Raw genomic sequence first — 26,455 nt, 5'->3', positions numbered from 1 at the left:
GCGGCGGGGCCGCCGGCTGCGGGCGGTGGCGGCGGCGGCGGGTGAAGGGCAACGGCGGCGATGGGTGCTACGGGGTGAGTTGGGGGCAGCGGCGGGGGGGAAGCGCGGCGCGGAGGGAGCAGGAGGGGCCCTGGCGAGCAGTGCTGGGGACACGACGGGAGAGATGCGATGCTGGGGGGCGCTGGGAGGCTCAGCTGGGGGCACACGAGGCCCCTTCTGGGGGCACTGGGGAGCAAAGCTGCGGGGATGCGATGCTGGGGAGCGCTGCGGGGCAGGGACGGCCCTGTGGGGGCGCCGGGAAGCGCCACTGGGGGCACCGAGGAGGAGATGCGGTGCTGGGAGGGCAGAGGGGCCGTGCTGGGGGCAGCGCTGGGGGCAGCGCCTGCGGCAGCACCCACCGGTGGGCGGGGGTGGGGGCGGTGGGGCCGGGGAGCACCCGGAGGAGGGGGGGGCGCGGTGTCCTGTGGGGTGGGTTTAGGAGTCGGTGTGTGGGATTGGGAGGGAACGGCATGGGGTGGCCACCACGGGTGGGCCAGGGACGCGGGGAGGTCCGTGGCACTGGGGGTCCTGGTGGGCGATCATCAGTACTGAGGCAAAAAGGTCACAGGAGGTGCGAGGAGGCAGAACCGAGGGATCCGGGGCCGGGGGCATTGGCTGCTGAGAAAGGGGTTCAGGAGGACAGGTGGCCGCCAGGGTGGGGAACAGAGCTTCGACAGGGGCAGCTGGCAGCGGGGAGCTGGGCTGCAGGCAGCTGGGTAGGGGGAGCAGCAGCGAGCAGAGCTGCCGCCAGGAAGCAGAACAGGCCCCTGGTGCTGATGTTGTCATCTGTGTCTCTGTTATGTGTTATTTCCAGCTGATTGGTAAAGATGGAAAGAGGGAGAGGAGGAGGAGGAGGAGGTGGAGGAGGAGGAGGAAGGAACGTGGGGGGCTCCGGCCTGCACAGGAGCATCTATTCCCAGTCCCAGCAGCAGTACCATTACACGGCCCCCTCTCAGGGGGGCTGCATGGAGATCCAGGAGCTGGCCTCCAAGAGGGTGGACATCCAGAAAAAGCGATTTTATCTGGATGTGAAGCAGAGCTCCCGGGGCCGCTTCCTGAAGATCGCAGAGGTCTGGATCGGGAGAGGAAGGCAGGACAACATCAGGAAAAGCAAGCTGACGCTCTCCCTGTCGGTGGCCGCCGAGCTGAAGGACTGCCTGGGCGATTTCATCGAGCACTACGCCCACCTGGGCCTGAAAGGTGGCCACAGGCACGAGCACAGCAATGGCAAGGAGCAGCACTCGAGGCAGCGCCAGCAGCACCCGCCGCCCTCGCCCCCGGGCTCTGTGGGCTCGGAAGAGCACCCTCATAGCGTCCTCAAAACAGAGTACATCGAGAGGGACAACAGAAAATATTACCTTGACCTGAAGGAGAATCAGCGGGGCCGCTTCTTGCGGATCAGGCAGACGATGAGCCGGGGACCTGGCATGATTGGTTATTTTGGCCACAGCTTGGGACAGGAGCAGACTATTGTCCTTCCAGCGCAAGGGATGATCGAGTTCAGGGATGCTTTGGTCCAGCTGATTGAAGAATATGGCGAGGGGGACATGGAGGATCGCAGGGGTGGGGGAGATGAGCCCCCTGAGCTCCCTGAGGGCACCTCCTTCCGGGTGGACAACAAGAGGTTCTACTTTGATGTGGGATCCAACAGGTATGGCATTTTTCTGAAGGTAAGTGAGGTGAGGCCACCCTACCGTAACACCATCACAGTTCCATACAAAGCGTGGACAAGGTTTGGGGAAAATTTTATCAAGTATGAAGAAGAGATGAGGAGAATTTGCAACAGCCATAAAGAAAAAAGGATGGATGTCAGAGGGGACAGTGGTGAAGAGCAAGAGGGTCTCGAATAGAGTGCACTGAACTGGCCGTCTGGCAAAATAAAACAAAAAGCAGATATTGGTGAGAGGGACTCATCTATAGTAATTTGAAGTTGCCCCGTTTTGTTTTTTTTTGTAAAGTCCTTTTCTGGTAGTCTGTACTAACTCTAGTACATAATATTATGGGAGTCGGGTTATCATGCTATATTACGCCCAAAACATCTCTGTATTTCTTAAGAAAGTACCAACCTCCCAAGTCTGTATGAGTCAGCTTCTTTGAGTGTGGAAGACTATGAAAGTTTGCATATCAGCACAAAAAAAAAACAAAAAAAAAACAACGGCATTCTGACCTTTAAATAGTCTAGATAAGGCTTGTGTTGCACTTCAGCGTGGTGCAGAAAAAGCCCTCGCGCTGAAATGTATCAGTTTCTGCTTATGGCAGTTTTTCTGGAACTGAACTCTGCCTGTACGCGGTAAAAAGGCTGAAGAGCTGAGCCATAGGGCACTTACTGCAAAAATTGTCTTCATGTTAATTGCTCAGACATGTACGAGGAGAGGGAGATGTTTAAAAAATTGGTATCTGCTGGTTACTGAGTTTGAAATGATGTTCTTTGTGGGTGAAATCTCAATAACCAGTCAGACCTTTAATACTGTGCTAGTGGAGAGCAGAAGATTTGTTATTAATCTCATAGTTTTGTGCTAACCAAATAACCTGAGTATCCCAGGATAGTGAAACTGTGCTCGAGTGCTAAGCCTTCCAAATTAATGGCAACAAGTCATAATCCATTCTTCATCTCAGTGTTCTGCCCACGCAGGGCTGATGAGTTTTTTAATGCATTCCTCAAAAGTTCAAAAGCTATTTTCGTAGCCGGGGTGTTGTGGGTTCTGGCAGGAGGCTGTGGGACGGGTGTGCTGAACCAGATGGCTGCTGTGATTGAGGTTCCAGGGTTCCCTCCCAGTTGTGAGATGAACGCAGCCATGTTGTTACACACACGAGGACAACACCTGGGCATTTCTCTCCTCCTGCTGTGAGGAAGACCTTTGGGGGGTTTGGTGCACCATTTGATCCATATCAAATTGCATCTCTGTCCTATCAATCTGTAACGCATTTTCAAAGCCATGGTTAAGGCTGCGTCAGATTTTCTGTCACGTTGATTTTACAGATGTTATTAGTACAACATAATACCAGTGCCCTGCCATCACCTCCTTCCTGCCCTGTCGAAGCTGGAGCTGAAATCCAGCAATTTGATGCCTGGTTACTGACTGCTAGCTTTGTGCAAAGTCCGCTGGCAGCTCTGCAGCCTGAACCTTACAGTCCTTGCCAGAAGAATTCTCTGCTGGGAGGGAAAATGCATAGAATTAGCAGGCCTGAAGAGTATGAGAATTCTTGGTCGTTTCTTAGAAAACGGATACATATCATTCAAGGGGCTTTTTCAGCCATTGGGTGCCGGTTCCTCTCCTGAAATCACTGGGAGTTTGGTTGAGCTCCAGGTACTTTAAAGAATGTGTTGCCCACCTTTAAGGATTTTTTGAAGGATGTATTACTCTGTCTAGTCAGATATTTATAATCACTTGCACTGTATTTTGCAAAGTGGCCAAGTGTGCATGTGGACCAGATGTTTTCCAACTCAACCATTCCACTTCTTTTAAAATCTGTTCAGAAAGGTATTTATCTTCACTCTTAGTCTGGACCCACCTGCACGCTGCATGGCCACACTAAATCCAGAAGCTATTGCCTGTTATGACATTAACCATAGCAAGAGAAGCTGGGGAGGCAGGGGTGGGAACTAAGAGGATAATCTGGACTTTATTTTGGGTACTAATAACAGTCAATTTGATTTGACTTAAAAAAAAAAAAAAAAGAGGAAAAAGAAAAAAAAAGCTTGCACCAAAGTCACCAAAGAACCTTTAGGAAATGTTACAGTTGTGACAGAAAGTAAGAAAATTAATTTCACTGTTTTAGGTGATTTGCCCTTTACTTAAAACTACATATAGCAGTTACAGCAAGCAAACATTTGGCTTAGCGTCACAACAGCCATCCATTTCTGCACAGATTGCTCTTTCAGGTACTTTTTCAAGTCTGTAAGAGATTTTCTCATTCCACCACTTCAACTGCTAGCAGACCACAATGAATCAGCTAGAGGCATTATGGGGTACTGGTTCATCTTTGCTTCTAGGCTTTTGGTCGCAACATTTTTAACAGGTTCGGTTAGCAAACCATGACAATAACTTCTCGTCCCAGTTGGTGTGAAACCAGAGTTTAGCAAGCGAGTCCTGGATGCACAAGTCAGCACATCGCTGGCTGCTGCTGCCCATCACAGTGCCTGGAGTAACCATGAACTTAACACAGATCCCAACCAACTGGAGTTATGAATGTACAACTCTTTTATGCTCGCCTTCCCGCTCCCGTGTGGCACTCCTCCCCTACGCACTCAACATCTTCCAGTCCAAGCCCACGTCTGTGTCAGTGCATCGTAAAAGCTGCCGTGTTGGAATCTGCTTAGGTTAGGTGTGCGTAGTAAGTGGTCATGCATTCCTTCTGTTCCTTTGATGTTAGTAAGGAAAATACTTGCAATGGGCAAAGTGATTGAAAAGGCCTGTTTATTCATCGTGTCTTTTGTTTAAGAAAAAAAAAAAAAAGATGAGATGCAAAATGGCTCTCATTATTGCTACTCACTTGCCATTTTGACAAAAGGGTAACTAAATGCAGCTGGCTGTATCTTAGTTAGACTGGTATCTCTGTGCGTTTAACCCATTTTTTTTTTTTAATCTTTTTTCTGAGTTAATTAATTGGCCTTCTGATTGCATTAGTGTATTGTAAATAGCAGCCAGGAATCCAGTGTTTGCTGGCTGTGAGGCAGGGCTGGGTTCCGTGGGATTCACTAATGCATGTACTCTCCCCGTGTGGGATGCACCTTAGTATCCAAAACTGGATGGGATCTTCAAGTTCACAGCCGACTACCAATGCGTAAACCACTAGCAACAGGTTTCCACGGAAATGTAAAGCACTGGTGCTTGCAAATATTGTCATTGGAGGATAAAACAGACTAACTCAAAATGTAGCAATGCAAGATTGTACCGGTTAGATTTGGAAACGGGTTCATCATTATTTTTGGCAGTGCATTTTCAACCTCTGAGAGCAGCAATAATGTAGGCTGCTTGTGTGCAGAAGGGCCCGTTGCAATGCTTGGGAATGCTGTTCCTCATGCATTTCAAATGTTCATTCCTTGTGCCCTAAAACTGCCATGTCCCTTAAACTTGAGAAAACACAAGCTTATTTGCACTAGAAAGAACGGCCAAAAACAATTCTAGGAGGACAGGGTGAAGAGTACCAGTCTGAACCTCTTTTCTCATGAGAGAATTTCCTATTGAAGTCCTCACCTCTGTTTCAAAATTGTATGGTCCAGACAGAAGTCTGTCAGTTCAATAAGAAAATCCTAATGCACTTTATATTGTGTAAATAATAGGAGCACATTTCTGCCACTGGTCTGGCAGGGGGTGCTTCAGCATTGTAATCTGAATCCAGAAGAGGTCGTATCCTGCGTGCATGTGCCTGATACGGACCTGTTGTACCTTCTTGACCCAGTTCCTGGACAGGCGTGGTGGTACGGCTCCTCTGAGCTCATCAAAGCGGGACACTGAGATGTAGTGTGCAGTGCTGCTGAACAGCCTGAGCTGGTAGCAGTGCCTTCTGCGGCTCTCTGGGAGCTTAGGTCTGCTTTGAACATTGATGCTGAGCCTGACAAACAAGATTTTCAAGGATGTAGCGTGGGCCACACTGAGTTCTTGTGCTTAGCTTTCCCTTACATCAGTGCGGACACTCGTGCTGTCCCTCAACATCTTGTTTTGAGAATAAGGTGTTGTGGAAGCTTTGCCAGCTGACCCCCACTGGCTGTGAAGAAGCAGCCTTTCTTGGCAAAGGACTAGCAGAGCAGCACACTGACAAGGGGCTGGAAGGCTTCCTGTGGCCAGGTTCCCCCCATGGCACTGCAAGGAGGTGACAAAAATCACATCTTGGGGACACGCATGGTGGGCTCCACCGTGAAAGATGCAGCCGTGGCAGTAATCTGCTCTTTGTCGTGTTTCTTGTATGTACTCAATATATAAAAAATCATATTCACGTATAGGCATTGATATATTTATGTGAGTATATTGTAGCCTGTAGTAGCTCGTAACAAAATAATCTATTTATCTGAAGTACACAGTCTAAAGATGGGGCTTAAAAGGCAGTTTCTCATACTATCATTTTGGATAAACGCGTTATTTCACTGAGAGCACTTTGCCTGCTGCTTATCATGGCCCTTTTAAGATTTTGGCTTTTAGGCACTTTCATCTCTTAGGTTTTCAATGAGGCTACGAGGAAAACGTAGGCAAGAGAAGGGAAAACTTTACTTCGAGGCGCAGTGCAGGTAAAGCAAGAGCTGCAGGTAACAGCCAGTTGCTGCCCCACGGGTCATGTTGCATTCCCGTGCCATTTTAAAATCCCTCTACTCTGCAAATCTTTACATTCATAAAATATGCCACTGTAAGGATAAAAAAAAAAAAGTTCTTTATAAAAAAAATCCCAATCAATTATCCCCAAATCAGCATTGGCATCCTTTTTTTTTCTGCTGAAGATGTTGTAGTCCAGTGGTTGCACCATTTATTTTCCAAGGCCTGTTCTGGTGACCTAAACTTGTGGGAAAGGCAGCTGGTAGTGGCCAGGAAGCCTGCTGCTCACTTGACTTGCAGCTCTTTTATCCATGTGTAGTAATTTTTCTAGCAGAAAAGAGTTTATTAGTGTGTATTTTTATTGTGCAGACTTTGCACCCTACGTAAAATTAATGAATAAGCAGGTTTTAGTTCTATTGCATACTTTTTGCTGTACATATGGTATATATATATATATATACATTTTAAAGTAATTCTTAAAGAAAAGTATACCCTCCGTTTAATTTTCTATGCTGTTTCCTCCAAAATTAAAATGTCCTTTATTTTTAATGACTTAACATATTGTGATGCCTAAAATCTGCCTTCCCCCTCCTGCTCCTTCATTCCTTTTAGACAAAGGTTGCATTTGAAATACCTAGTTTATCCAAGGAAGACTGGAAGTAAAGGCTACACTGAACACATCACAAGCTACTTGCATGTTAGTCCTCCTCATGGGTGCTTTGAGCAGAAATCATCTGATGGTGGCACAGTTCCAGATGTGGTGTTTGCTGGGCGCGAGCCCTGATGTGCTTGTGTAGCTGTCCTGTTGGGCTCAAGCCTCAGACCTCATCATGCTGGATGGGAACCTTGGCAGAAGCCTGAAGTGGCTGCAGGCTGAAGCCGTTGTCATCTTCAGGAATTATGCTCTGCATGCACGATGATTGATGGTGCTTTTTCCATCCATGGGGCTGTAAGGCATTGTCTCCGTTCAGCAGTGGCTGTGTCACCTGTATTTTTCACACTACCCATGGTGATGTCTTGTTGACCCCACTGTTGTGTTATTTTCTTCTGGAGTTGTGAAAATTTCATTGCGTGGTTGCAAAACCAAGCAGATTTGAGTAGGTGGAGAAGCAAGACCCACCTGCTTTGCTTTGCTCTCTTTCATGGGCATGCAGCCCATATGGGGCTGCGGTTCTTGTGAAGCTTTGCAGTTTCTCCCTCCTTGTCCAAGGTGCTCATAGTTTCTTATCTCTTGGCCTGTTGGGGCTATGCATGTACAGCAGTGGATATCTGTGGTAATTCAGACTCATCTAAAGCTGGCTGAGATCCATAGGATCACAGGAAAACACCCTGGGCTTGATGGCATGAGGTGCTTTGGGGTGTTTGGAAGAGGTTGAAGCCATGTCTTTTGCCGCTCTGTTTTTCCCAAACCCACAGAAGCTTTAATAGGCTGACACCAGTTTTTACACGATAATTCTGGTGCTACCAGTTGTCATCGTGCTGGAGTTGTTTTCCTGATATTTTCTCATGCCCATGTTTGGTTCCCCACCTGTATCTCCGTCAAGATGATGATGTTTTAAAGCATCAAGATAAAATAGGATGCCAGGAGTTACGGAGAGCTTGGACAGCACCTGACATCTGCAACTTGGCTGCAGCAGCGTGGCCAAAGCAGTGCATTTCCACTGGTATTCCCCTAATGAAATATGGCAGGGGAAAGACTTGTAGGAATCACCAGGTAGGTTTTCTTGCTGGCACCCACCAGAGAAGCTAGAGGCCTGGCTTCTCCAACAGAGTATTCTTACATCTTCATTTCTTTAATAATGTTAAGGAAAATGGTAGGTGACATTGAATAAAAATTGTTTTTCCAGAAATGTCAAAGCATACGCTGAGGTTTCAGAACTTGGATGGCGCTTTGGCATTTCTGTGATTAATGTGATTAGATTATTCCTGCTGCGTGCCAAGGCGCCGTACAAAACATAGGCCAGCAGCCTCAGGAGCCTTGTCTTTACATTAACTTCTGGAAATCTATACACTGGTGTTATGCTCTGGCCTTTTTGTGCGTGTTGTACGTGTTTTGTATTCGTACCACCTCCAGAGGTACAAACATCGGCCCAACATTGAAGTACCCAAATACCACCCCAATAAAGCTCTCACTGATGACTTTGTAATCATTTCCCTAGTTGACAGGCTACCTCAAAATGCTTCATGAGGTATGTGGGAATCACTAGCTCTTCAGAATGTGGGCACTGTACATTCTTTGCAGGGATGTATGCTGCCTTTTAAGTGTTTAAACCTGTCCTACGCACTACTATCGAATGGGAAGGGGCAACAGCTCCTGCGTCCAAGCTCTTGGTTAAAGATGTGGCTGCGAGGCTGGTTGCTTAGTCCCTGTAGGGCAAGTCCCTTCCACAGGCAGAAGGGCTTCGTGTCTGGCCACTTCTTAATCTTGATCATTTGTCCTGAACAGATTAATTTGAGGAAAAGATACCTTCCATGTCAGCTGCTGGTTAACCTTGAGTTCCTGCATGTGTTCCCATCTGGTGGTTGTTTTCAATGTGTTTCGTTGGCAAGGAACAGTGGGAGATGGCGTTTGTGAATAGAGACAAATGCTTCCCACTGAGGTAGAAGAATGGAAAGGCAGGAGGGGGTGGTGGGCAGCAAGGACAGGATTCATGCCCCAGGGAACTGCAGAGCAGCACTTCTGTCTATGTTATGAGGAAGAGGTGGCACTGCCAGCACTTGAGCCCTCCTCTTTGCTCAGGTTCAGCCAAGCTGGGGGTAGCCCTGCCTAGGCTTGTCCAGGGGCACATGCAGAAGCTTAGGGGAGCATACAAGTGTTGGTTGCCTGTAAAGTTTGCCCCTGCTATATCATTGTGTGCAGCACTGTGTGTACTTTTTATGCTACAGGAACCAGTGGGAGTGACTTCCTTGTTGGACAGCCGTTCCTGTGCACTGGGGAAGAAAGATGCGATAACGGCTGAAGGGATTTGAGGGAAAGAAAGGTTGGCTCCACCATGAAAACAGCTTTCCAAAAACATGTTCTGTGCCATTTTTGCAAAGGATCTGTGCAGTTTTTAACAAGGCTCTTTGCAGGTGATCATCACTGCTATAGCATTTCTGTGCCTGGAGCCCAGTGCTTGTACTCTAAGGCCTGCTTTACAGAAGCAGCCAGTGTTAGCAGCTGTTGAAAGCCATGCTTTGCTTTGAACAAGTGAAGTGCTGTAATAACAGCAAGTACTCCACATAATCTGTCAGCATCGAAAACTGGGCCTCCTGCTGACTTTGGCTTTATTCTGCCTATGCCTATGTTCCCCAGTGCTACAATGAGCTGTAGTCAGTGATACCTCCCTACCTCAATGGAGTATGAGAAAGTTGGGTTCATTTGGCATTGCAGTTTTTGTGATCAATAGTGATGGTCTCTAAAAGAAAAGCAAGGAAGATATTTTGGATGCAACATACTGGGTAGGTACGTCTGCAGTGTTTGGAAGGTACACACAGATAAGGCTTGGAGAAGTGCAGAATGATGGATCAAAAAGAAATCCACGTGCTAGAGAAGAAGAGGCAGTTGTAAAAGAATTGCATATCCAAACGTCAGAATTTAAGGCTACTCACAATCCTTAATTCTGGCACTTTCTGACTTTTACTTAGTTTTCCAATTTTTTTTTCCTCTGCTGTTTTGTATAAACTATACTGGTGTATTGTCTTCTTGGAAAGATGCTGAGTTGTTAAATAGATTTGTTTTCATGATCTTGAATGGCGTCTCACAAGTTGTACGAGAACTCCTCCATCTCAGTGTCCCCTCATGAAGGAAGGACCAAAGAAATCTAAGGGTGAGGAGAACAAGTGGATATTGCAATGGAGTTGGCAAGGACCTTGAGAGAACATCAACAGCGGTCCGCCAGGCAAAGATTAGCTAAACCAGACCCCTTTCTCACACTGGTCTTCAACCTGGCTGGAGCTCGGGTTGAAAAATGGCTCAAAGGAAGTATCTGACAGTAAACTTAAATCTGCTGTTGCAGAGGTGTCTACAAGTATATGTTTCAGAGTCCACACAGCACAAAGGCATCTGTAATTTTTCCACTTAAACAATGTGAAAAAATTTGCTTTCTTAAAACCTCTGGCAATGGATATTCACAGCCCCCCTAGACAAGCTGGTTTCAGTGGTTCACCCTGCTTACTGTTGGATACCTTTCCTCCTGTCCGACCTGCGTTTCTCATGCTGCCATCTTATTCTGTCTCTTTTAGTCTTACAGACCATGTTCTCGAGAGGAGCTATGGAAACAGTTTGTTTCCTTTCTTGCTTGCAGCTCCTTACATAATTAAAGACTGTTGTCAGATGTCTTCTGCATCCTCTTCTAGGCATTTATAAAGCCTTCCACCAATGGTGGTTTGCAGCCCTTGCCATGCTCTTACTGATTCTTTAGGCTCTTTCTGACCAGTCTGTCTCTTTCTTGCACACAGAATTAGAAAATCCAAAATCAGGGGATGTACATGTGTTGCCATCTTACCAGCCTCAAGCAAATGCATCACAAACAATTTAAGATTTTATATACTCGGTGTGCTGGGTTTTGCAACAGCATGCTTGCTGACTCGAGCGCTGTTTGAAATGGTGTCCTCTCAGCTCCTCTGTGGTTGAGTTAGGACAAAGGTGATCATATTTCAGTCTTTGCAGAGAGGCTTTTTTCTGCTTTGATACAGAAGCTTGCATTTATCCTTACCAAAATGCTTCTTATTTCTTTTCAGATTATTTCTTGACCTTGTCAAGATCAGTCTCAGTTCTCAGTGCTTACAGTCCTTCCCAGGGATGTGCCATCTGCAGGTTAAATAATTATTATCCATCCTCAAAACATCAGTTTACATGTCAAAAAGAGCAGTACCCAAGGCAGGCAGACCTCAACAGGACCTCCCTTGATATCTTCCAGCAGACTGACTGTGATACTAATTAAACAGGCTAACTGTAGAAATCATAACCTGTTCCTCCTTTAGGCTGTTTCTTTTTCCAACTGTTGACTTTCTTCTTCTTCCTGTTTTTTGTTCTGTATAGGCTATATAGAGTCCAAACAGTAGTTCTTGCCCTTCTGTAGTAGTTTTAGAAAATTGGGGCTATTAAAATACCACAGTACACATTTTCCATGAAACCTAGCAATATAAATCTTTTCTGTACATGGCAGGTTGACAAAACACCACCTAACAACATTCATGCCTCCACTTATTTCTGATCAGAACATGGGAAAAAAAAAAAACATAGGCCTTCACCTACATATAAAAGTTATTTTCATTCGACACTCCCCATCTTCACAATATTTATATTTGGATTGCTTCAGCAGTCACGAGCTCAGGATATGTTCCTGTCTGTAGGCTTTCTTTGTAGGCATCCACAGGCTTGGGTAAACCAAGAGTGTGTGATGGAGAGGAAAATACGTATTCTTGCAAATGAGCCTCAAAAGCTGCTCATGATGTAACTGTCAAAAATGATATTGGCTAAACTGGGATGCTAAAGGTCTAAGAGTTTCTTCTAGCACTAACCAGATACCTGTTTAAGCACAAGAATGAATCTAGTGGCTGCCTATGCCAATGTAGTTTGGAATACAGGTTTCTTCCGTGTATTCTCATATCTTCAAGGACTGTTGCATACAGGTATAAAACATTATTTTCATCGTCCAATAATCTGAATAGTCACCAACATTTACTTGAACTTTGCCGGTTTTAATTAAGTTTTATTTTAAAATGGCATTCACCTGAGTTCCTTCTGTCTCTCCTGCCATCACTGTTTCTGCTCATTTCCTCCTCTCCTTGTATCAGTGGGCTTTCTAGCTTTCTGCATTGCTGCTATTTGTTTCATACTAATTGGGGTTACAAAGCAAAACTGGCTAGCAATCTTTTATTTTTTCCTCGTGATCCTTCCAGCAGTAAGACACTCAATACACAACAAGCTCATTCTGCTTTAAATAGTTTGAACATCAGTACACTGTTGAGACCTGAAAAAAAAAGTAGCATCAGTATGTCTGATGGAAGAGGTGTGACTGAGGGGTTGCGCCTTTCAATGTGTTTGAAAATCTGGTTGCAAATCACCTTTGTCACCGAGAGTGACAACAACTGCAGCTGCTTTGATTAGGAAATGGAAATATCTTGTACTCGAAGGACGAAATTCCCTGGCTGTCTGGAAGTTAGCAAGACATTAAATGTTGATGTTCGCTCTCAGCCACTTCTGCTTTCTACCCATGCTGTTCCTACTTTCTCCAGGAAGGTTTTAAGCACCTCCTGTGCTATCATGGGCAGAGGCTACGTGTCAGGCTGCTCAAAAAGCCATTCAAATAGTTTGTCACAATGTAGTTGTGTCATTTCCTTCCAAGCTGTGCTTCAAGCAGCACCCACCTAGCAATGCAGAATAACTGCTTGAAGAGCTCAGTTGTTTTTTTGTTTTTTGTTTTTTTTGTTCTTCTTTTTTCCCCAGCTCCCAGAAGCTTAATCTGTGTTGAAAGTTAATTGGATTTTCTTTCGTAACGTTTTTATTGCAAGGTGATCCAACAGTTTTGTGTAGGTTTAGCTATAAAGAAGTTCCTTCTATTCTGTGCAGCATCTTGCATTACTCTCATCATTTGACACATATATCTGAGTGCCTTCCAGAAGTGCATTTAAGCATAATGACTAACATCTGTCACACAGCAGTTGTTCTTTCTTTTATTCTCTTCTTCAGAGAAGGCAGGATGTGCCAGTGCAGCCCTGGTATTTTTAACATAAATTAATTATCCATTCTGTTCTGCATTAATGTCCTAAAGGGTGAGCTGAAGCACATCTTGTGCTAACAGCAGCAGACCGTGACAGCTTCACAGCCAGGAGCAAACCAGAGAACTTTTGGGCTCCCCGCTAGCAAAGTTTGGCATTTGCACAGAAGGTTGGCATTGCACTGGAGGAGAACTTTCCTCCCCAAAGTTCACCTACCTCTAAATGCTGGGGGAGGACAAGGAGCATTGAGGATTTCGCTGTTACTCTCTGTTTGTGAATAATCTGAAGCAAAAAAGACCTCACCTCCAGAGAGCAAATGAAAAGCCAGAGGCAACCCTAAGTTCAGGCAGAGGAGCTTGAGCAGGTGAGGCAGGTGCTATCTTGTCATGTTGTTGACTTTTTAAGTCTATGTTCACACCAAATACCTTTCCAGTCACTTCTGGTCTCCCTGGCTCCACCTTATCTGGTAGGTTATCAATTTGCCCACCTCTCTGGAAAATAAAGGTACTTGTTCATGTTTATAAATGCTCTCTGGCAAGTGAATTTTGTCAATGAGTGTGAATTTAGCTCATCCATCTCTTGTTCCACTCATAATCATAAAAAAATATATATTCTACTTACAAGTCTTCTAAAGCTGCAGTATCCTCGTGATTGCTTTTATTTCTCTCACAAAAGGCTGGTGAAGAAAAGCCTTCCGTGGCACCCTTCCCGTGTGCTGTAAGCACCTTGCTGCAGGCAGCAGTGATCTGCTGCAAATGGAAGAAACCCCCTGATGCCCATTGGCAGGTTTAGAGCATGTACAGCAAGCCCAGAGATTATAGGCTAAAGTTTTCTGTTAACCTCTAAAATACTGAAGACAGCTTTTTAACTTTGATCAGGTCTCATAATGCCCTCAACCTAGCAGAATTAGGAAAATAGCTTTCTGGCTCAAACGCTTACTTAGAAAGCTGAGAACAAGCACAGCATTCGATGAGGTGAACCAAGCCTCGTTCCTGTTATCTCAGAACATATCTTTTCAATTGGTATTTTATTCTTTCTCTCCATCTGGTTGCAAAACATCAAGGTCACTAGAGTAGTGTAGATAGCAGCCTGTGTCTGATGTTCTTTGGCCTTAACCATTCCAATGACTAAAGGCCTCCTGTTCTGCAGCTTTCATGTGCTTACACAGCTATTGCATGGACAGTGGGAATCTGGAAGCACGCAGATGTTAACTGTAGTTGAGGCGAGTTTCTGCGAGGTTGGGGGTCACGCTGCAGCAAAGCAGTAGTTATTTAGCTTAGCAGTTATTTAGTGACTCTCGCTTATTCACTCTGTGATCATTCTCATGTCAAGTAGGGTTGCACAAAGCAGTTACCTAGGGCAGATTTGATCACACACTTGTAGTAGACTAACTGCTGACTAACACGCTGACTGTTAGCGTGCGGAATCTTACTTATAGTCAACATAAAACAGCTTCCCCAGGGATGAGCATTTCTGCATCTACTATGAGTACTGCTCTGAGCTTAGACTGTTGCTTCTTACCACAACTTGATGTTGTGCCTCGATCCTTTGTTATATGTTACTGTAATTCTGTTTCTCTGAATGCAGAATTAGGCTACAGTCTGGAAGTACACATTTTGAGCTAAATGCTGCATTCAAATTGTTTGCAGAATGATTGGAGTTGCTTGTTTCTGTGCACATAACAGCAAGTCCCTAACACATCAGCTTGGGAATCAGCCCAAGGAGCTGGCCGAATTAATAAATTTAGATACGTACAATGAGCATAGCCACAGCAAAATAGATATGAAGATGCTGAGATAAGAGCTGTGCATCTGCCAGTCTTCCATCCACTCTCTTGTAGTCCTGCTCTGGCTGCAGCTTCTGCAGTGGGATGAGCCACCAGGATGAGGTACCATCAAAGCCTGCCCGTGGGGTCAAAGTGGCAGTGAGGGCAAGACGCTCCAGTTGGGCTTGAGTATATAAAGAGTCAGAGTGAGGTGAAAGAGGAACTGTACTGTACGTGGACATTCACAGGAGACTGCCTCTTCATCACTGCATCTCATGAGCTCCCCTGCTGCTGTTGAGCAGGACAAAAAGCAGGAGGCAAGTGATCCTGAAATCCAGGATTACGTTAACCCAGTGAGCAAAGAACAGGAAAGGCGAAAACAACTCTGTTCTGGGTTCTGCAGGTGCACGACTATTTTAGCCTTCCTTCACTATCTTATGGGACTCTGGAGGAAGGCGATCACTCTGGGGAGCATGTGGACGTTTCTGTCCTTGGGATCTGAAAGTGATGGCATGCAATTGGTGTGTATGCTTGTTGCATCCCAGCCTCTGACCTCAGTAACAGTGTTTTCTGCTTACACCAGCACAGGCATCTCTCAGCGCTTTCGAGGGTGACCCTTTGAGTTAACTAGTGATAGGTTTCTCCTAGCTGTCTTACTAAAAAAAAAAAAAAAAGATATAAAAGGAGAAAGTGCTGGAACTCCAAATCTAGTAAAGAAACATTTTTGCTGGCTAAGGTATAATGGAGAAGACATCATGTCGAAAGTATTCCTGCACTCGCCCCGAAAGAGGAACAGAAAAGTCAGAGGAGGAGGCTCTTGAAACATCGCTGAGAGGTAGAAGTGAAGACTAGGCCATGGCTTGGACATTGTAGGCTGCACATCAGCTCTCTGGGGTAGGACTGAGCTACTGCTCATGTAGTCTGTCTTTGAACCTCTTTTTGAGATAGGCCCTTAAAAGCCCTCCAGCAGAGAGATGCATCCTTCCTTGCCCCTCTGTGCTGAGGAGGAGAAATCAAGACCTGGGGGATCCCTCCTCAGCCTCTTAGGTTGTTAACAATGTGAAGAAGCTCACTTCCTCTTCCATTCTGCTTCATTACACTCAGCATCCACAAGTTTCGATGACACAGAAAGCACAAATTTGTATTTCCCTGTTTTTTTGGGGGGTTTTTTTTGTTTTTTTTTTTTTAGGTTGTAATGAGTTTTAACTTTTCACAGCAATGGACTTGCTATTTCTTTAGCTGTGTACAAGTGGTTCATTTCCCTCTTAAAATAGAGGGGAAAAAGAAACAAAAAAAATTATCTAAATGCCCATGCTTGCTTTCAGAGCCTGAGAGGTGCACTGGAGTAACACCTGAGGGATGCTTTGTCACTGCAGTATTTGGGCATTGAGGTGAGCACAGCAAATACAGCAACAGTCTGACTCTTTCTCCACACTGCAACCCTGCAGCAGCCCTTGACTTCTTATGATACATCCTGGGGCTGCTCTCTGCAGTTGCTCAAACCCCTTGCTAGCCTCTTCCTCTTTGCAGCTGTGAGGCTGTGTGCAAGAGGACAAGCAGGAGACAATGACATGGGTGTTTTTCACTTGCCTCAGCCTAAACACCAGCCTCGTTTTGGCATCCAGTCTTCCAGGAGCCTTTTCTGCAGTCGTTCTTGCTAATACTCTAGCAGGGATCTTTTATCCTGTCCAGCTCACAAGCCTTGGCAACCGAAGCAGTCCCAGCCAGCTATATGATGGAGTGCCACAATGCTAAATATTACCAGTTTCAGAAAATGTGACTCCGAAGGCTTGGACTGTGCATTAGCAAGAACATACATTTTTTTTATATGCATTTGCAGGGGGGGTTCACTTCAACCTTCCACAAAAGGCTTTTGAGCCAGGCAGCAATATTTTTAAAGTTCTTTATTAAAAAATAAAAATCAGTAGGTTTGTACCAGTAAAACCTAGAACTCTCTTTTTCCAATGAAGGATTTTTTCCCTCCCCCTTGAATTTTGTACCGATGCAGAAACTAATGCAAACTAAGAGTTGCAATATCAGAGGAGATCAGAACAAAGTGTTCCTCTTGATGGAGTTTGATGCAATTTTAAGCTGCTTGTAGAAGATTGGCTGTGAAGGTAAACTAATCTGGGCTGAAAAAAGCTGTTGCTGTTAAACTATATTGGGTACGCTTCAGTAGGTGGACCAAAATAGCTTTTTTTTTTTTTTTTTTTTAACCACCTCTGACATCTAGGAAAGATAAACACATTTTTTGTCTTAGATTGAAGGTGTGATTCTTGCTGGAAGAAACTTACATTTTTTAGAAACCATCTCAGAAAGACATTTGAAGCCAGAAATATTGTACGGAAGCCTAAAGAGAACAAAACAGAAATCACAGATCTGAGTCAACACCAGGCCACCACGTGCAGAGATTTATGGTTAAGTTAGATATGAGTTGTGACCCACCTGCCTGCATTCCTGGCCACTCCCAGGCTCAGCCTGGTGCCTGCAGAGCTCCTGACCAAGGCTGGCCCCTCTCACTCTCCTGCACGGTACTGGTGCTGCAGCATTGAAACCAGGCAAGAACTTGAGTTGGAGGGCTGCATTCTGGGGACCCTCTGCTCCTGATGTAATACTTGGTCACTGGCTGATGTCAAGTAAAGACCTTGCTTTCTGCCAAGCTAAACCCCCCACTGTTTCAACTGCACCTTACCCTCTTTTCTTTCTACTGATAAGATACTTTACATACTGGTCAGCACCTGCTGCATTTACTTCCACAAGCTGTAGTTGGTGGCAGACAAAGTGATCTGCATACAACCTCTACCTTACTCATAAGCGTACATTATGAAGCTTAGCCCACAGTAATGAAATGTTTTGCTTTCAACGTGCGGTCCCTGTGGTCCAATGTTCCCATCGTCAGGCTCCATTGTTCCAGCAGTGCAATGTGTCAGTGTTTTCTGGCTGCCTTCAGTTTTGTAACGCTGGATGCAGACCACAATGCCCAGCTATGCGGGTGGGTATCCAGCTAGGACTAGAAAGCAGATAGTAAGTTTTAGGCTCAGAAAATGTACAAAGGCTCTGAAGTTAGACTTCAGATGTCCCTGTGTACCTGCTGACATTCTATTTTCTGCTTGCTGCAGTAGCGGGACTGTGGTGGCAGCATCCTTCAGTAGGAGCAGCAGCTGTGGTTAGAAGATCCTGTGAATGAATTTATCACATACATATCACTCCCCTGGGCACACTTCCGGCTTCATTGGGACTGGTATCTAGGTGGCCACACAAGGGGCAGTTCTTGCTGTCTTTCTTGGCCATAAACCAAAGTTGTTGCAGGCTCCTCTCCCTATGTGCTGGTCTCACCATGCAGCTTTAGGTATAGGTTGTTTCTCACTGCTCTGTGAACCCACTGCTTGGTTTTCTTCATCCCTTTCTGAACCATTCCAAGAGTTCATGATTTTATTTTTCTTTTTTTCTTATACACGAAAAGGAACATTTCTCTGTCATCCTACATGCAGGGATAAGATGCTTCTCATCCACATGTAAATAATCCAGTAAGTGCAGAAAGTCTAAAGCCTGATGCATTTTTTAAATATCATTTTGTTTTACACATCATTAATGCTTTTATTGAGAGGATGTTTTCACTTATACATAATTTAAAGGGCATATGATTTTCCTGCTCTATGCTGAAAGCGGACATTTCAAAGCACAAATTTCAGAGCACTATTTTTGTAGGTTGCATTAGATTCATAGCTGGCATGAATTGAACTGGATGCAGTTTCCTGTACTCAAGGCTCCTAATGTTTAGTTTCCACGTGCCAGTGTGCACACTCCCTTGCTGGAGCAGAAATCAGGCTCCTTCCATGTGGATTGGTTTCCATGTAGGCTCAGTTTGGCACATCTCAGTCCTCAGGCATCATCCCCACACCTCTGGGAATTTTCCAGGCAGAGCATTATAGAGCTGTAGTAGTGTGTATCTGCATTTGTGCCTTTTTTGGGCAGTGGTAAGGCAGCCTCTTTGTGGAGATTGCCATTTTGTAAATAAGCTTCTTCTCAAGCACCACCACTAGGACTACAAAAGATGGATGATAATTTCTCCCCGGAATTGGTTTTTCACTGCAGGATCTGGATTTTGTTAATTTGCATATAATTAGAAATGGCCCCAGTTCTTCAGTTTGCATTATGCCTGTGGTACTGAGTGATCTTGGATCACGTTTTACTCTGCACTATGCTGTGTCTGGGAATCACTTTATTCGTCACTGAAAATCAGCTTTTGTGGCATATAGATATCTGCAGGCTTTGATGCAGCAAAAGCCTCTGCCTCCAAAAATAAAATGCTGCTTCTCATAAACTTTCAAATGAGTTGTTTTTTAGAGACTGGAAAAGTTGCCAAGAATATCTGCATGAAAATCGAGCATGCTGACTGAAGCATGAATTTACTGATGCCTTTAGGCCAGGCTGGATGTGGCTCTGGGCGGCCTGGTCTAGTGGTTGGCGACCCTTCACATAGCAGGGGGGTTGAAACTAGCTGATCATTGTCCTTTTCAACCGAGACCATTCTATGATTCTTTAAAAACCAGGTCTGAGCAGCACTCAGGCTGCAGGTAAGGTTTCAGGCTGTATGATTTCCTACAACGCTTCGGTGCAACACCAGCCTGGTGTGAAAAGCTTGACAGTCTGATTGCTTTCCTGCATGTGATCCCAAAGGACAGCGGGTGCTGCTATGCCAGGGTAGCAGTAAGACAGTCCCAGCATGGGTTGGGAGGCAGCCTTTGTACTGCTTTTCTTGGAGAAAATAAGGAACAGCTGTGGTTTTTAAAAATGGCTGCAGTCCAGGTGGAGGTGAAATTGCAAGGAGTCGCAGGCATAGGTAAGGGCCTCTCCCAGGCAGCAAAAATATAGTACACTTGGACACCTTCCCTGGGAGAGCAGTGTGGAAAACTACCCTGCAATTTGATGCAATTTTCTAGCATTAGATTTATTATCCATTGATTATCATTTGCCAAAAAATCTTTACCATCAGAAAAGAACACACACACACAAAAAAAAGGGAAAATGAGTAATTTCTGTACTGTACTTTCCATGCTGGCACATTTTCAGTACATACAGTGTTTGGTTTTGGTCTTAACACTGAGATCAGTGTTACTGAAACCAAATATTTTCATGTATCTACATACAAAAGGTGGTAATACATGACGGCGTTGCAAGATCTGCACAGTGCATGTGATAAGAAGTGTGGAAACAACTTCTTTGCCCAGTGTAATGTCCAACAACTGCTTATAATCTTGCATGTCTCCATCACTGCCATGAAAACAGAGATGTGCAAGTTTGCATGCTTGTTCCCTGGTGAACTTTGGGTGGGAGAGCTATGTCTGCAGCAGGCCAGCTTAGATCTTCAGTAGCTGCTGCATGCAGCTGCTCAGAGGGTTGAAACACGAAAGCCAGGGTCATAGGACGGATTCTTTCAGCAGTTTTCTTGTCTGGATCAACACTGTAGGTGCTGCGAAGCTGGTGCTTCCCATCCCCAACTCCCAGATCTTATCCAGACTTGTCTCTTTCCAGTTCTGCGTCTGCAAAGTAAGATCTGTGTTTTTAGCTCCAGGATGTCTCACCTTGGTTTCTACTTGTTTAAGTGCATGTCTTTGGAGCAACACTGGAGACTGGGGCACTGTTTCTGAAATTCCTTTTCTCCTCGGGTATTAGTGTTATCTGTTTCTGAAAAAATGACCTTTCTGATAGTTGCTTATTGGTTCAGTGCAGGAAAAGGTTTACAGTTGTACCTGGAACATCCCAGTACACATGCAAGGTGTGGTTCTCCCTGTTTTGACAACCCAGGAGTGATTTACAGAACTCAGAAAGCACGGCCAAACACAGACAGCAGCTTCTGACTGCAAACTCCAGCAAGCCAATACTTCCATTTTAAACGGAGCGTTCTCTATAAAGCTTTGCTCTTGGCTGGCATGCATCAGGTATTGGACAGGGGTTGCCTGGTAAAACACCTGCAAGAGTTGACAACTATGCAAACAGAGCCTGGGAAGTTATGTTCAGTGATCTTTTTGTCGGGTGGGTACCTGCTGAAACCTTTTGAGACATCTAAGATTGACAGTTTGTTTATTTTCCTGAGGTCCTGCTACTCCAGCTTTCTACTCATCCTCTCATACCCTCCTCAGTTTAGCTGCCTGGTCCATGTAGGTCTGCCCTAGGTAGTCTGGGCTTTCAGCTCAACATGGTTATTCACAGGGAACAAAAAAGCCAACAGCTGGAATAGGAGAAGCAGAAGTCAACATGCATGTCTTGTGTGTTTAAGAAGAAAGGACAGCATCTGGCCTCTGTCAGGAAAAGTTCTCCTCGCTCAACCTCCTTCTAGGAGCACGCAGAGCTGAGTGAAGGCAGATATCTTGACTGCTTGCTCCTATCTTCCTGCAGCTTCCTTCCTTCTTACGTGTCTCCTGTCTTGTAGTCGCCCAGCAGTGTGGTACAGCGTGCTAGACATGTCAAGGCGATGTCTGCATATCCAAAGTCCTTCTTGGGGATGTTTTCCTTCATGAAAATGAAGATCGGATGTTAGGAACGTCGGCATTTACTAGGCGGCTTTCATTGTCTTGTTCTTGCACTAATTGTCCTTTCGCCGGTAGGGTGGTGAAGAGAAAAAAGCCGGCTTAATGCGTAGTCAGAAAGCAGAAGTATAAAAGTATAGAAACAAACCCACCAGTAAGTACATAAATAGGCTAACTGTATGATAGCGTGTAAAAGGAGGCAGTCTGCAGCGTGACTCCTCTGTAAACTGCATGATAGCATTGGTGAAGCCTGCTGCAGACACTCGGCAGGCTTCCCAGGGTTGCTTTTGCTAGACTTTGAGTATCATAGTTGCAAAGACTCGTAACTGTTCTGAGAGACTCTTGTTTTTTTCGTAAGCTGTGGCCCTTTGCTTTCTGAATCGGTTCATAGTGATGGAGTTAATGGAGCTGTTCTTTATCGTAACCTAAAAGGTGTCAGTTGTTTGCTTGTATGTGTTCACAAGCTGACCCGTAGCATTATGCATCCCTGAAATGGTGTGATTTGAAGCACTTTTGGTGTGGCATGTACAGTTGCAGTGCCATCTGGTTTTGATTTAATCCCTAGCTATCACACGTTCTCCCCATGTTTTGGACACTAAACCAAACGAACTTTCAAACTAGCACTTTAAGTACTAGTGGTCACTTTGCTTCTGACTATATTGAGCACTGCACTTTTGTAAGTACTATTAGCACTGAGTTTTGAACCACTTTTTTTTCCCCAGTCTCTTATGCATGGTATTAATTACTTAGAGGCCATCAGAAGATAATTTTGAGGTGTACGTGACCACTGTCTGGTGCCTAATTTCCACTGCATATCTCTTAGTAATTTTATAAATGAGGGAAATGAAACCGTCAAAGATTGTTTTTACCTACTAGACTGAATATCTGTATCATTGACATCCAGGAAGATGTGGTTGCTGTAAGCTTTGAGGTCATTCAGAGAACCGAGCGCATGGTTGTTTTTAACACCAAAGATAGAGGAGACATCTCAAAAGGGATTGGGATAGTGCAAGATGGTGTAATTTACATTTTGATTTGCATGGACAGCAGGATGTGAAACAGAACCAGAGCTAAGAGTGTGTGGCAGATACTCTCGGTTTTGGTAGGAGAACCCGATCTGCAGTAGCGGGTTGGGTCAGTGGGAAAGCTAACTTGAAACTGCTTGTAGATGCAGATATCAGTAACAACTGCGCTCAAGCCATTGCAATACAAGCCATCATTGTGCCTGTACTGAAAGTGCTGTTGGGATCGTTGTGGCTGAAACTACAATTTTTTTTTTTTATAAATAAAGGATTTGCAAATGATTTAGACGATGGAGCATATAACCACTGGGTTTGCTGTTGAGATTGGAGACAAGCATTAGGAGCTTAGCAAGTGGTAAGAAGCCATGTCGATGTGCTTTCCTATCCTTGTTAGATTCCTGCAATATTTCAGCATGGCTGGTGTAGGACCTGAGTTGCCTCTCCAGCAAAAAATCAATGGGATAGAGTTTGTCCCAAATTGCAAAGGCATAATTCTCTAGGATTTGAACCTGGGTGATGATCCTCAGGATGCAGAATGTTCCAGGTTTCGATATTCCAAACCATACCCTCTCAACCCACAGATGTCTTTTGCTTCTCGAAAAGCTATCGTGGGTTTACTGCAGCAACAGGTAAACCACTGTGCTTGCAAGGGTTCTGTGCATCCTTCCCAATGAGGTATCCATGCACGAGGCCCACAGGGGAGCCCTTCCATTGGAGCCTTTCCTTGGCAATGCTCCTGGATGGGATTTGCTCCTTGGTGACATGAGGGAGGGGGAAAACTGCATCAGTGCAGGCAATTGCTTGAAGGAGGAGAGATGAGTTAGGTCTTCTTCACTTCTAGCAAGCAGCTGTGGTGGAATAACCTCTGGTGGAAAAAAAATGTGTTCATTTTGCTTGTTTCAGCGGATGAAGTATTGCCCTGACCAGCTGGTTTTGCTTGGTTCAACCTAGGCTTTCTTCTCCAACAGAGCTTTATGGGTTTGGGTATTCATTCAGAATTGAAGGTGGTTAAAAAGCAACAAGCTTTGAGCAGCCCAAAGTGTTACGCTCTTATATTCTCCATTGTGTGATTTTAAAGTGGAAATGTACATAGATTCCAGACTGTTTTCCTCTCCTGGCCAAATTAACCCTGCAAATGTAGCTTTAAAGAACTAGCATCCAGTGGCTTGGGTGCTCCCTGTCAGTACCCAGGCGCTAATGGATGAGGGGACTGCCTCTCAGAAAGGCCTGCAGAGGGCGTTGGCCCCTCTGGCTGGCGCTGGGACACAGTGGGATGCTTTTGCATACTTCAGCCCACATTCTGTCATCCTCTGGGGAGCTGAGTGCTTTCTTTCCTTCTTGGGAAAGGAAGCTGGCAAGGAAGAGGGACGCAGAACAGGTCTCTGTGTTTTTTTCCACAGGTGTAGTTTTTTGCCCCTCCGAGTTGGCATCTCGTCCTTTGGGAAGGTAAAGTTAAGCATTTTCTGCTGCACGGCACACATAAGGCCTGAATGTAATGCATAGCACAGCACCTCTTTCTCGGGAAGGACCTTTTAAGCAGAAGACGGTTCTTTTAGGAGATTTCAGTTGTTTGGGTTTGAGGCGGCTCATGGGAAGTGCATTGAAATGGCACATGGACGATGTTTTACTTACCTTTTCTTTCTCTCCATCAGAGACATTTTTAATTTCTTTCCATAGTTTAGAGCTCTTTCCCAAAAGTGTTTCCCAGCCCATGTGAATGACCTTGAAATGAGTCAAGTTTATCGAACAAATTGTGCATTGCAGGAAGCAGTCTCCAAATGCACACACACCCATGCACCCATCAATGTGTAAGTGCATGTATGTGTGTGCACATATACCTACAGACAGAGAATTTATTTTCCCCAGCTGTTCTTTTTGTGGTTTTATTATTGTTATTATTATTTTATTATGTTGGGGGGTTTTGTTTTCAGAATATTAACCAAAAGGTGTTTTAAATTCATGGCATGAAAAACCCTAAATGTAAATCTGAGTACATTGTGGTGTTGATTAACAGATTTTTTCTGAAACTTATGTGATGCTCAATATTTTTCTTAGGGAGTTTTGTTTAATGTTAGATCATTGTTCTGAAGGATGTTGGTCCTACTGGAATCAAACTAATGGAAATAAAATGCATGTGTTACAAGTGTAGAAACGGTGAAGAATTAAGTGTGAACTTACTGTACAATACCGATTCTGTTTTCAAACGATCTGTTTCGCTGTTCAGTAGTTGACATATAAAAATGCAAATGTACTGTAATTTAGCACTTTTTCAATTGACCCTGTTCTCACTATGCCAGAAGTAAGGAGCACTTCTGGGGCTGTCAGGACCCGTCTCTCTTGACGTGCAGACCCTGTGAAGCGCGTCAGGGAAGGGTCAAGCTCTTCATCCTTCCTGCACATTTTGGTACCAGAATTGGCCAGAAGGAAAGGAAAGTGAGAGAGTCTCTTAGTCCCCTAGTGTTAACAGGGTGCAAAGTGTTACATGTTCCGTACTGTACTGAAAGGGTTGGTTGGTCAGTGACTGTATTGTACTGTATGACGATGCATAAATTGCCTTGTATTGTTTCTAATGGACTGTACCATGTCCCCCGTGGATCTCCATGTCCCCAGTTTTTCAACAATGATGCATGTTATCAGTTAGGTCCTACAACTCTGTGGTGCTAACTTTCCCATACCTGATGGTGCTTCTGTGGACACTAACTGAGGACATGCTGACCAGAGCTTGAAGTTTCACAGTATTTCTCCTCTGTTTGTACGAAGTGAACACACACACACACACTAAATGATAAACTTGAATTTGTTTCAAAGCATCATTGACAATCTAATGTTTTCTATGTGTGCTTTTATTTGGGATGGCTTTTCCAGAAAGCAGCTCTTTCCCCCTTGGCTCACAGCCGCCCCTGTGCTCCAGTAGGCAATCCTGTCCCCTTTCTCTATGGTGAGCATGGGGCCAGGACTCAGTGTGACTCCTCTGCCTTTGGAGGTAAGCTGCTTCCCCAGCAGCTCTCTGCATGCTTACCTGTGCCTAAAAAGGACACCTGTGACCACTCCATCCCCAGGTAGGTGGGCACTGCGGTGCTGCTCCAACTCCTCCACAACCAAAAGTGGAGTCTGTGTCAAGAATTGGCTTTTTACCAGAAGGGAGGGAACTACTGAAAGGGAGCTGGAGTTCCAACAGGCGCCTCCGTCCTGTGGGGGGACAGCCCATGCATGCAGCCCTGCTGGCAGAGGAGTCACTGCTGGTTCTGGAGCTTCATGGGCTGTTGGATGATGTGGACAGACCTTTCCCATCCCAACCCCCCCCAGAAGAGCTGCTTTTTGGACAAAACAAAATCTGAATATATTTTATATCTATTTGAAAACAAAGTCTGATATTTACCCCTGTTACCAACTGAATTTGCGTATTGTTGTTTGCCACAATATTTGTTCTGTCTTAAAATAAATTTGCTTACTTGTGTAGTCTGAACTGTCTGGTCTGATTCTTGTTGCCTGATGCACGGTGTGGCTGTTTCAGGGTTCAGTCACTCAGAGCTGCCCTTGCAGTGTCTCCCACATGGGCGCTTCCTGTGAGTGAGACAGGGAAACGCATCCGCCTGTGAGGGGCAATAATTTTAGCTAGGACCCAGAATATACATCTGCATCTCTTGATTATCTCACATCTCCTCCACAGGGCTTTTCAACCTTATGTCCTCTTTCACCAGTCTTTCATAATTACACCCTTCAAAATGGTAAGTGCATAACAGAAGAATCACTGCATTTCAGTATACTTAACAGTAAAGAGATTAGATTGTTATTAATGTATTCCTTGAGGTTAAGTAATTTCTGTTGTCGGTGTTTTGCATTTGAGAAGGAAACGATTTATTGTGATGAGCTCACTGAAAACAGCAGCCAAAAGCTATGGACATCTAATGATGTTCGCAGGAGATGTAGCGAAATCTTTTCTTCCCCCTCAGAAAGGCGGACAACACCACCTTGGTTTTTAAGTGCCATGCATTAACAAGGCATTTGCATTGGTTACTAGAGATTGTACAAAGGAAGGCAGCACTCACAAGTGGTTGCAAACCTGTTTTCCCATGTATCTTCAGGTACAGAATCCAGTTTGTGAGTAGATGAAATTAAAGAAAAAACAGTGCCTGTTCCTGCCCC

The 26,455-nt window shown here is 45.0% G+C and overlaps 1 protein-coding gene across 2 annotated transcripts; it reads left to right on the top strand.

The window, feature by feature from the left end:
• Nucleotides 1-24: 24 nt before the first annotated feature.
• Nucleotides 25-25,775, top strand: PURG (purine rich element binding protein G). 2 transcript variants are annotated; one of them, XM_046941097.1, is made up of 3 exons: nt 25-74; nt 854-1,690; nt 23,710-25,775. In XM_046941097.1, the coding sequence occupies exons 2-3, from the start codon at nt 867-869 to the stop codon at nt 23,810-23,812; spliced, it is 927 nt and encodes a 308-aa protein (XP_046797053.1). In that variant the 5' UTR covers nt 25-74; nt 854-866; the 3' UTR covers nt 23,813-25,775. The 2 variants fall into 2 exon arrangements, with proteins under 2 accessions (XP_046797053.1, XP_004941077.2); XM_004941020.5 differs by having other exon boundaries at nt 854-25,775.
• Nucleotides 25,776-26,455: the final 680 nt, after the last annotated feature.

The sequence above is a fragment of the Gallus gallus genome, chromosome 4 (assembly GCF_016699485.2).
Source record: "Gallus gallus isolate bGalGal1 chromosome 4, bGalGal1.mat.broiler.GRCg7b, whole genome shotgun sequence".
NCBI classification, from domain to species: Eukaryota; Metazoa; Chordata; class Aves; order Galliformes; family Phasianidae; genus Gallus; species Gallus gallus.
Note: the sequence above shows the minus strand (reverse complement) of the source record. Positions and strands in the feature narration are given on the sequence as shown.